This window comes from Phoenix dactylifera, chromosome 1, assembly GCF_009389715.1.
Source record: "Phoenix dactylifera cultivar Barhee BC4 chromosome 1, palm_55x_up_171113_PBpolish2nd_filt_p, whole genome shotgun sequence".
Taxonomy (NCBI): Eukaryota; Viridiplantae; Streptophyta; class Magnoliopsida; order Arecales; family Arecaceae; genus Phoenix; species Phoenix dactylifera.
Genome location: NC_052392.1, coordinates 18431092 through 18442559, shown reverse-complemented (window position 1 = coordinate 18442559; position 11468 = coordinate 18431092). Strand labels below are relative to the sequence as shown.

General features: G+C 46.9%; 1 protein-coding gene across 3 annotated transcripts in view; it reads left to right on the top strand.

Annotated features, from left to right (window-relative positions):
• Positions 1-791: 791 nt before the first annotated feature.
• LOC103701502 (calcium-transporting ATPase 5, plasma membrane-type-like) overlaps positions 792-11468 on the top strand; it is a 59958-nt gene continuing 49281 nt past the window's right edge. Inside the window, exons 1-3 of one of the 3 annotated variants that reach the window (XM_008783577.4) lie at positions 792-957; positions 4689-4916; positions 5098-5258. In XM_008783577.4, the coding sequence (XP_008781799.2) occupies positions 5100-5258 (159 nt within the window). In that variant the 5' untranslated portion in view covers positions 792-957; positions 4689-4916; positions 5098-5099. Of the gene's footprint in view, positions 958-4688; positions 4917-5054; positions 5259-11468 lie in introns of all 3 variants that reach the window. The other 2 variants (XM_008783575.4, XM_008783576.4) reach the window with 2 other exon arrangements.

Genomic DNA, 11468 nt, shown 5'->3' with positions numbered 1-11468 from the left:
AGACATGCGAGATGGAAGAGAAAGGCTTAGTCAAATTGAGAGGGTTGTGCATTTTTTTTTTTTGGCTAGAAAAAAGGGGAAGGGGAGAGGAAGGGGCAAGCCCACCCCCGCGTAGTAGCTCCCACTAGGCCCCCACCCCGCTAGGAGAATGTTCGATGCGGGCAGAAATGACCGTGTGTTTGGCACCTTAGCCAGTTTTACTCATATCCTCCCCACCTGTGGGACCGGCTCGGTTACCCCTCCGGGCTCCGGCACGAATATCACGTGTGAGTACGTCACATCTGGTACTACCAAGGCTACCAACAGAGCGATACATCCTTCCAGACCCCGTGTTCGAGCTGGAAGCATCCGGTCTCTACAATTTAATCGACATCCGTGCGTTTCGAACTTGGAACCACTTGGTTGGAAGTAAGACCACGCTTCCATTAGGCTACCACCTCAGTGGCTAGAGGGTTGTGCATTGGATGCCTGACCAAAATAGAGGAGCAAAGGCAAGCGATAAATTCAATTCCTAGCTAGAATGAAAGAAGAAATGATCGTAGGGACTAAGAAATTTTTCTCCAAAATTATATTTTAAAATCTAGAGGTAACTTAGCAATTTGACACACACCGTTAAAAACATTGGAGTTGGTGGATGACAGAAGCATTGCAACCAAGCCATAACTTTTAGGAGCCTAAATGAAAAAATTAGAATGTTTAGGGTATAAATGCAAACCGTGACAAGTTGGAGGGGCAATCTGTAATTTTCTCTTCTATATATATCCTTATCGATTAAGCGACACGACGTTCATCTTTTGACCTAGCGCAAAAGCACCAGCGCCGGTGGCAGGCGCTCTACGACCTCTCCATGATAAAGAACGACAGACGGAAGGAACAAACGAGATCCCCAAGCACGCGAAGCCAGTCCGGTCGGACCCCCTCGCCGCATCCTAGTTTCCACCTTTTTCCACGACAAAGGTACGGTCCTCCTCCGACCACTGTAGCCATTTCTTTCACCCAGATAGTCTCAGGGAAAGGTTTAGATCTAGGTCGTGTATAGGAGAAGGCCGTCCGTTGCCCGTGAGATTCTGACACGTACCTGCGGCCCCGTTGGATGGATGCTATCAGGGACACGTGTCGTCCGTTCACGGGCCTTGGGATGCTTTTCGTCCGCCGGTCTGTCCCGTGGGGGACTTCGTCGGCGACCGATCGGACGGGCTGGTATGCATTCGAGCGGAACGGTTCCGCTGGAAACGTGCTTTTGGACGGAAGCAAACGAGGCAGGCTGCATGTGCGACAGCTGTGCGTCCGGCCGTTTAGTTGACGCTCCACACGGACTCTCCGTGTGACAGCTTCCACTTTGAATGAGCTACCATCCAAACACTCCCTCTACACGGACCTTTCATTGCACATAAGATGCATAGTATCATCTCGGTTGCATGTAAGCCTTTGAACTTGAATATGTTAATTATTTTCACTATGTGAGATGGTACTTTTAAAGCCATGATTTTGATTCAAAAAGGATCATCAGATTCATTGTGAACCATTATAATTATCTTGGATAGGTTCGAATAGGGTACATGATTGAGATCCATAATATTTAATATCAATTTTTTGCATTCTAACTTTTAGATAACATAAATTTCATATGTATTCATTAGAAATGTTTTTCTCTGATAAATTGGGATAACTTTTCGTGTTCTACGACCTGATAGTCGGTTGATAAGCTCATATAGCTCCGAATAACCTGATTTTGAAATCATTTAGGTCTCTGAAATATCTGACCAAATCGAATTTTGTCGGTTTTTTTTTAAATTTTTGACATAATTGTATCTTCTAATTCAAAAAATAACAGATGATATGATAGAAAGTAAAGTTGATATTAATATCACAGTTGATATTGCTATGATAATTTTTTTGAGAGTTTGCTTCTTCAGAGAATCGAGATTGTAGAAGGCAAAGTTTATATTGATATCAAGTTGATATCTAGAAACTATTATTTCGAGAAAATCTTACTATCTTTTCAAGTAGACGAGAAATTCTACTCAAGTCGAACCTTAATAGTATAAATAGATGAGTTAAAATCAGTTTTATTATTTAATGAAATCGAAAAGGGTCTAGAGCCATACTTCAGCAATTTTTTCTTATTTTTCTATTTTTTGGAGAAATTATAGTTAAGCAGATCAAAAAATACTCTCTCTTATTATAAATTACCACTACCGTATGAGATGATACTTTTAAGCCAGGGTTCTTTCTAGTTCTGGATTGAACTAGAGAGGTCCATTCTAGCAATCACGACTAGTTATGCATTGCACAACGGTCGTGTATTTGCATAGGCCCGGCCCACATAAGCGTATGAGAGGATATGCTACATGTATCATGTGACAACCAAGCAATCGCATCCAGTATAGATACATCAACAGCCATGATTGCAAGATCGAAACTCGAGTTCAATCTTGAAATGGAGGCGATTCGAACTCGCACTGCTCATGCCTTGTAAAATACTATCAAATTTACATAATTTTATATTGTTGCCAGGTGCTTATGATATATAGAAAAAGACTCTGTTGCTCATTGCATACAAGTAGACTATGTCTAGGTGTTGAATAGCTAACCATCTCTTGAATATTTTAACTATTAGTGATTATCCCCTAAACCAGCTAATCAGTGAGTAAGTTCATTTGCCATTAGTTTAGTGTTTCTATGGTTAGAGGGATAAAGTTGTGGAAAAGAAAAATGAGAAATAGAAAGGAATAGATCACATGTATACATCACATAGCTGTGCACCATGCTAATCACCTCGTCTCCTTTCCATGAGCCTGACTCATTATTAACCATCCAAAGAAGATGAGCTGATCGGTATAGTGCATGGCTAAGTCGGTGCATGCGATGTATAGTATAATTTGTCTGCAAGATAGGTCGTAAATAGAATAATGTAATATTTTCTAGGGCTTCCAAGCATATATCTATGAGGCAAGACATTCTTCCACATTCTAGGTGATCTCAGCTTCAACTACTCTACTAAAGAACGCAAGAGAATGCAAGAGAATCAGGTTCCGTTCCTGGGGCTGGCCGAGTAGCTGACGCCCTTTCTAAGCCGGAAGCCCCTAGATTTATACAAGTCGGTGGAACTACTCGCATTTATTCACCAGAATTTGACGAGTGGAACCGCTTTGAGTTTTTTTTATGTTGACGTTTGAAAAAATTATACTAGACAACGAATTGCAGTCGGAATCCACTATTCCTCGCCGCGTATTATCGTCTTGGTACTTGATAATAATTAATTAGTGATGCGGAAATCACTTTGGATGCCCATTACTTTGCCTTGTTTCGGAAGCCCAGCCCACACGTCGCATGCCACCTATTTTGTGTCAGAATATCCATGTGAGCATACGGCAAGAGCTAATTGGGACACGAAGTATCACAGATAATTATTTTTATTGCTGTTCCTGCTTGACGAGCCATCTTTTTCCTTATGCTTGATTATTTTAGTTGAAGTATTCCGTGGCTCTCTTGTCTAGTCATAGGCACTATTCTCCAAAAATAATAATAAAAACAGTAGAGCAGGCATGTAAACTGCCCTCACTAAAATGTTTATTTTTATTTTTATTTAATAGTCATTGAAGGTTAAAATCATCATTTATTTCAAAAATTTAAGCCAATAAAATAGGATAGATTTATTTATGTATTTTATATTTTTTATACTCTTTTTCGTATGTGAGCCGGACTTTTTTTTATTGGATAAGCTCAATATGTAAAATTTTTAATAATGAAGTTAAAAAATGCAAAGATAGAATTCGAACACAGAATCTCAATCTTAATACTACATTAAAATCATCCCTTGTCTCAAAAGCTTAACAGTGGCTTTAGGGAGTCTATGGAACAAATTTGTTTATTATTATTATAAAATAATAGGGAGGTTCGCAATTTGGGGTCATCATCTTTGAGAGACTTCTTTACATGTGGAGTGATCGTAGGCTTGTGAGACCCCGTAGGAGACAAGACGTGGAAGCATCCAAGGCCATCACGATTATTTCGAAGAAAACCGAATGCATATTAACTTTATCTTGCCTTCCCAAAAGAGAATATTAGGTAAGTGGTGGTGTCGATGATGCCTTACGGAATCTGCTGTTCGAGGAGATCGGTAGGCATCTGGATTTGTGACAAGCTGGGCTGGGCGCTCAGATATGTCTTGCATGTGCAGTAGATTGATAAGCATCGGTTCGAAAGGCATCTCGGCAAAGGCCCAAATGCAGACCTGAGTGGTGAGAATTTGAATGTTTCCATGTGACCTTTAAGCTACGTTTTGACTCTCTAGGAATGCCAATGAACCATGTCATCATCTGTGAGGTTATGTCTTGTAACGGAATACAGGCATCCAATCTATTCAGTCTGGACTCTGGAAGTACTTATGTTGCTACATAACCATCGTTACTTAATCAAACTCTCTTGGTTCTGCGTTGGAGGCCTCACGTAACTCAGGACCTGTCCTGAAAGAGGTTACATCTTTCTTTTTGAAATCCGCCCTCTCTTCCATCATTATTTCTTTCACAACGGCAAGATATGCGTGAGCCGTACGGGCGCCCCGCCAGCTGCTCTGTCCTGCCCGAACAAACGGCTATGATGCATCATTATCACTTTGGACTACGTTACCGGTGGGCTTCAACCAAATAGTCTTGACCGTTCTCTACATATATATATGGTTGCAGCGAGTAGGAAAGAAGCTTCGAGGAAACTTCCTCCTTCATTATCACCGTCTTTCCTGCCGGTCTTCCTGGAGAGCAGTTTCTTGGCCGGAAAGGGGAAGCCAGATATCGAAGAAGGAGCGGCGCGGAAGAGGAAGAGAGAGAGAGAGCAGAGGGAGGAAATAACGAAGAAGAAGTCCCCGTTGCTTCCGATTCCCACCATCTCTTAAGTTTTCTTCTCCAATCCGCCAGGTAAGCCGCCTCTCAATAAAAAGGAGGGCAGTATTCCTCCTACTGGTCTTTGCGAACCCTACTCTCTCTCTCTCTCTCTTTCTCGATTGATTCTTTGGAGACGGAGAGGGGAACGATCGACCGCCGTTTGATGCTTAGTGGTAGCAGATCCACCGCAACGGTGTCATCTCTCCTGCGACAGCGATGGCCTTCCGCCCGGTGGCGTCCCCCAACAGGTACATGCGGCAATGCGATGAGGAGAGCGGCCGCGAGCGTGGCAACCCTGGCGAGATCTGCTCCTCCAGCGGCCCCTTCGATATCCCTCCCAAGAACGCCCCCATAGAGCGGCTCCGGAGATGGAGAGTACGTTCTTGATTTAATTGCTTTTCTTTCTTCTTCTTTTTTTTTTTTGTAGCGTTGAGTTCTTTGAGCTGCATTATAAGTGCTTTTTTTTTTGTAGCGTTGATTTCTTTGAACTGCATTACAAGTGCTTTCATACCAATACGCAAGTCGGATTTGTATTTCTTCATGGCTTTTTATTGTATGCAATCTGATGCGTTTTCAGCAATGCGGTGGTTCATTTGGAATACTGCTTTTCTTTAATTCTTTCTATTTATAGATATCTTGCCTCGTTTTTGTCCAGAAAGGGGACCCAGTTAATTTAGATGGAAGTAGAGTCATGGCACCTCATAGATGGGGATTTGATTTGGGGATGGATGCAGCTCAAGTTGTTTCTGATAGTTTATTTGTTAAAAGTGCATGTTTATTTTGATTTTATCTTGGTGTTCTACTAGAGTGGACTGGTAGTCCTAGAGCGCATAAGAAATTAGCACCGGCGGAATTATTATAAGGTAGTTCTAGAGCCCCTAAGAAGGTGGTACCAGCAGAGTTATTATAGGAAAACATTAAGATGGATGAATAGGCAATGGAAGAAGTTGATGTAAGATGGACTAGGACTCAAGACAATAAATGCAGGGCATGAAGCAATATAGGGCAGCGATCTGATTGATGCCCTGAATATCTTTATTTCTTATTGAGAGAGATGTGGAGATTGATGCACTCTAGGAATTTCCCAATATAGAACCCTGGTCATATGTAGCAATCTTATTCAAAGATCAAGCCATGGCTTCTTATAAAGCATTCTTCATGGATTGCTTCTTAATTGTAGGAGCAATTAGTCTTGAGACTAGGGGTACCAATAAGTTACGTGCTCAATTCAATGTCAAGACAAAGGCACTAGACCAAGGTTCTCAAAATCGGTACTGGGATCTATACCGGTTAGTGACCGGCATGGTGAGGTATGGATCCGTGTACCGTGTTGGGAGCATTTCGGTCTCTTTTTTTTTTTTTTTAATTTTCAGATTTTGAATTGAAGTCAGCATAAGGTTTGCCAATCTCAATTCAAAATTTGAAAATAAAAAGAAAAAGAGAGGGGCAGGGTCTAGTTTGGAACGAAAAGGGAGGGGTTTAGAGAGAGAGAGGGAGAGAGAGAGAGGGGAAGAGGAAGAAGGAGAGGGAGGGCCGGTGTCTGATTGAAAGCCATGATGCTCTGGCTCTTGGGACAATCGGGTTTCCATAGGGCGGGGGTTAGAGAGAGGGAGAGGAGGCGGTCGGCGTACTTGGAATGGTCGTCAGTCGGCAAGATGGACGAGAGAGATGCGTGAGGGGGTCAAGAGCATGATCGAGCGTTTGAAGGAAAGGAAAAATTGAAGAAGCGAATTTATAGCATGTCCGATCGGTTCGGTTCAGCACGTCCCAAACCGGCTGGTTTGGCATGGTTTAGCATTCCTTGCGCTAGACCATAATGACCAACCTGAACATGACCATTTTAGCAAACTGGGCAAGTATTTAAAGCCTAATTCACAACGAATGATTAACCTGATATGCATGAACTTGATAAGGAAATCAACTCTAGATACTGAAGAACCCTTAAAGAGAGTTGTTTTTGTGGGGGGGAGGGTTGAGGGGCGACGGACTTTAGTCCCACATCGAAAGAGTAGTGGAAAGGACTGTGCTTTATAAGGAGGGGAAGCACCCCTTTTCTTCGAGGGAGCCCACGTCACGTGGGACAAAGCCATGAGGACGGCAAAGGTGCCGAAGAGGCTCGAACTTGAAACCAGAGCGGACAGTACTCTCGAGGGGACGTAGTACCTGGACATGCTCTAACCCGATGTGCTAAGTGGTGGCCCATGCAGGTCGCCCTCCAAACCTCGGCACAGCCCTTCCCACTGGGGGGGTATGTTGGGGGGGATTGAGGGGCGACGGACTTTATTCCCACATCGGAAGAGTAGTGTAAAGGATTGTACCTTATAAGGAGGGGCACCATCCCTTCTCTTCGAGGGCGCCCACATCACGTGGGACAAACCCGTGAGGACGGCAAAGGCGCCGAAGATGCTCGAATACGAAACCAGAGCGAACAATACTCTCGAGGGGACGCAGTATCTGGACACGCTCTAACTCGACGTGCTAAGTGGTGGCCTATGCAGGTCGCCCTCCGAACCTCGGCACAACCCTTCCCACTGGGGGGGTATGTTGGGGGGGTTGAGGGGCGACGAACTTTAGTCCCACATCGGAAGAGTAGTGGAAAGGATTGTGCATTATAAGGAGGGGCAGCACCCCATCCCTTCGAGGGCGCTTATGTTATGTGGGACAAACCCGTGAGGACAGCAAACGTGCCGAAGACGTCCGAACCCGAAACCAGAGCAGACAATACTCTCGAGGGGATGCAGAGCGCCCCCTGACATTTTGCCCAATGGAAAATCGACATCTTGGGGCCTTTCCGTCCAGCTACAGGACAACAAAAATTTCTCATTGTCGCCATCGACTACTTCACAAATTGGGTCAAGGCAGAACCTGTAGCCCAAATCACCGAACCAAAAGTGCGGAATTTTGTCTGGAAGATGATAATCTGCCGGTTTGGACTTTTTCGAGTTATCATATCCGACAACAACTGCCAATTCGACAATGCCCGGTTTGACGATTTCTACTCCGAACTCGGCATCAATCATCGGTTTACATCGGTGGCCCATCCTCAAGCTAACGGAGAAGCAAAAGTGACCAACCAAACCATCCTACAGGGGCTCAAAGCCAGGCTGGACCGGGCAAAAGGACAGCGGGCCGATGATCTTTATAATGTCCTCCGGGCATACCGGATGACCTTCCGAGTTTTCACTGGAGAGACCCCCTTCAACCTATCTTATGGTACGGAGGTGGTCATCCCCCTCGAGGTCGGGTTGCCCTCGCTCCGAGTCGAAGGCTTTGATGCTACGACCAACTCAGAACAGCTTCGGAGCAACCTGGACCTACTTGAAGAAATGAGGGAGCCCGCTCAAATTCGTATGGCAAGATACCAATGAAAAGTGGCACAATACTACAACTCCAGAATCAAAGTTAAATTATTCAAAGTCGGCGATCTCGACTTGAGGAAGGCTGAAGCCTTCCGACCTCTAGAGCAGAGGAAGCTCGCCCCAAACTGGGAGGGGCCATATTGAGTCGTCCGAATCTAGTGGCCAAGAGCTTACAAGCTGGAGACTCTGGATGGTAATTTAATTTTTGGAAGCTAGCATTCTGGAAATCTCATATATATTATCAATGAAAACAGCTTCCAGGAACTACAAAATATTTCTAAAATGCTTCGACTAGTTTGGCATATTTTAGCCATCTTTATGGCAAATTCATAATATAATGACGTCCCAGGCCCGATCTCGGGGCGCCCCGCAAAGTCGACTAAGAGCCGAAGAGGCTCTGTCGACCGCAGGAACAAGCACGCCCTTGATCTGAGTGGGGGCGCCCCGCGGCATCAACGAGGAGCCTTTGAAGAGCTCTTCCGACGGCAGCTATCTACAAGCACGCCCCTGATCTGAGTGGGGGGCGCTCTGCGGCATCAACGGGGAGCCATTGAAGAGCTTTCCTGACTGTAGCTATCTACATGCATGCCCTTGATTTGAGCGGGGGGGCGCTCTGCGGCATCAACGGGGAGCCATTGAAGAGCTCCTCCGACCGTAGCTATCTACAAGCACGACCTTGATCTGAGTGGGGGGCATCCTGCGGCATCAAGAGGGAGCCATTGAAGAGCTCTTTCGACCGCAACTATCTACGAGCATGCCCCTGATCTTAGTAAAGCGGGGCGCCTCGCAGAGTCGACTAAGAGCCGAAAAGGCCCCGTCGATCGTTCCCGAGAAATGATGCCCCGGTTGAGCCCGGAGCACAATGAGGTGCTGACTGAGTCAATCGAACTCCCTCGACCTCAAGAAAAGCCAAAGCACGGCCCGACTTCGGTTCGAGTGCCCCAGCTGGGCTTACAACAATTTCTAAGGCCGAGAAGCATCAAAGATTGCAACGGCTCTCTATCCTATGGACGCCCAAGTAAGCTACAATACGAAAGCTAAAACAGGGCTCCAAGCTCAATTTTTACGTAAGGATTTGAAGCCAGCCTGATGTCTGATCTTAGCGCCTAAAGTGCACCAACAAACGAGCTTAAGAATAGCAGGCTCCGCCAACTCTCCAAGGCCAAGCCGGAGGTGAACGCCGAGCACAAGAACCTCGACGAACACCCGATGCGGCTCCTGCTACGCAAGATAGGCTCAGACCTATGCTACACAGTTCGGATGTCAATAGTCGGACACGAAGCAGGACGAGCTCGAGCGCCTAGTAGGATTTCAAAGATAGCAAAACGAGCTCAAATACTTGCCAAATCTCAGAGGTACAAAATACTGAAAGGAACGCATATCTCATTGATATTAAAAAGGCCAAGGGTCGAGTACAAAAAATACCGACCTTGAGATCGGGCTGAATATAAAAGGCCCTAGTGGCCGCCAACCTTACAAAAAGAATATATATATATATATATATATTATAAGTAGAAGCTTAGTCAGCTCGGTCCACCTCGGGCTCGACCTTGGGGAGGACCTCCACCCCGATAGCGGGCTCGTGCGCCTTCGCAAGCTCGCTTATTTCGACTTCGGCTCTGACCTTCGCCTCGGTGCCTCCATCCACAAGTAGCTGAAGTCGACCTCAGGGCAAATTCTCTGAGCCTGATCCTGGCAGTTCTCAAAACCTCAGATCATGGCGTCAGTTGCCCCCTCTGCCAGCTCGTCGAAGTATTGCTCAGACTTGCGGAAGTTTTGGACGGCCACTAGGACTTGCTCCTTTGCCATCCGGTTGAGTTCCTCGGCCTTCAGCTTCAAAGCCTCGGCCTCGCGCCTTTGGCTAACCAATGCGGATTCCATCTCTGAAATGCGACCTTAGGCGGTTGAACGAGTCTGGAGGAGCTCAACTTCCATTCTCTAAATTTGGACGAGCCCGACCTTGACAAGAGCCTCGGCCTGTTGCCGCCCTTGCTCGGCAGCTGTCGACTTTTGCTCTGTCTCCACTAGCCGCTGTTTGGCATCGGCAGCTCGGGCCTCGGCTTCCACCCTTCGCTGCTCCGCGACTCTCACTTCTGACCGCAACTCCCAAATTCGCTTCCGGCAGTTGAGCACGGCGTTCCCCAGCATGTCGACGAAATGGAGCGACTGACACAAGAAAACAGAAGTTAGCCGGGGTCAAGCATCAACGCAGAGGTGATATCACTTACCAAAATACTGGTGGTGTAGGCCTCGTCCACAACCTCGGTCACCCCTAGCTCCACTAGTTGAGCTCGATCGCGTGGGAGCGAGGGGCAACGGACGAGCTCGCGGGCGACCTCGCTAGACTCCAATGCCGTGTCGTCCTCGAATAATTGGCACCCGGGTTGAAAAAGCTTTCTCCCGGGCCTAGAAGAAATAGAATGAGCTTCGGGCGAGGTTGCGACCCCTGAAGAAGATGGAGCTCCAAGCTTGGCCCCTAGCTTGGAACTCGATCGGGGTGACCGAACGACCCTTCGAGCACTCCGAGCTCCGGCAGGCGCTGCAATCGCCCGCTCTGCTGCGCCCCCTTCTGCGGCTTGCAGGGGCGGCCTGACCTCAATCGGGCGGACCAGCTCAGGCTCAAGCCGAGCAGGTTCGGCGATGACAATCCCGACCTTACGCCGTTCGGCGCTAGAGCTCGAAGCAACTCGGGCTTTCTTCGCCTTTTGCTCGGACCGGGCTCCGTCCGAGACGGCCACCCTCTTGCGGTATTTGGCCATCAGAGTCTTGGAGTCAAAAAGCATCCCTGCAATGTCTGGCAATAAAGCTTGGTCAAAACCCAACAAAAAGGAAAGAGAGGAAAAGGGAGAACGAGCGGATCACCCTTGCCCCCAAGATGAGCTGAGCTTAAGCCAACATTCACAGGACCTCCTTGCTAAGCAAGTCGGAGAGTCTTGGAGTTTCTTCCAAGCCAAGCAACGCGTCTAAAGTCGCCTGCTCGAGCTGTGACAACTGGGGGAGTCTGTTGTTAACAGCGACCCACGACGAACACCAGGTTGGGTCAAACCCCCATGATTGCTCGGAGGAGAGAGAAAAAATTACTCTTCCACCCGTAAATGGAGGATGGGGCATCTCGAAAGAGTGTGCGGCCTCCCCGAAAGGAGAAGTACCACCATCCTTTGTTCGCGGGGTTGCCTTTCAACATGAAGCAACTCCGAAAGACTTGGACCGAGGGGGAGAGGTTATG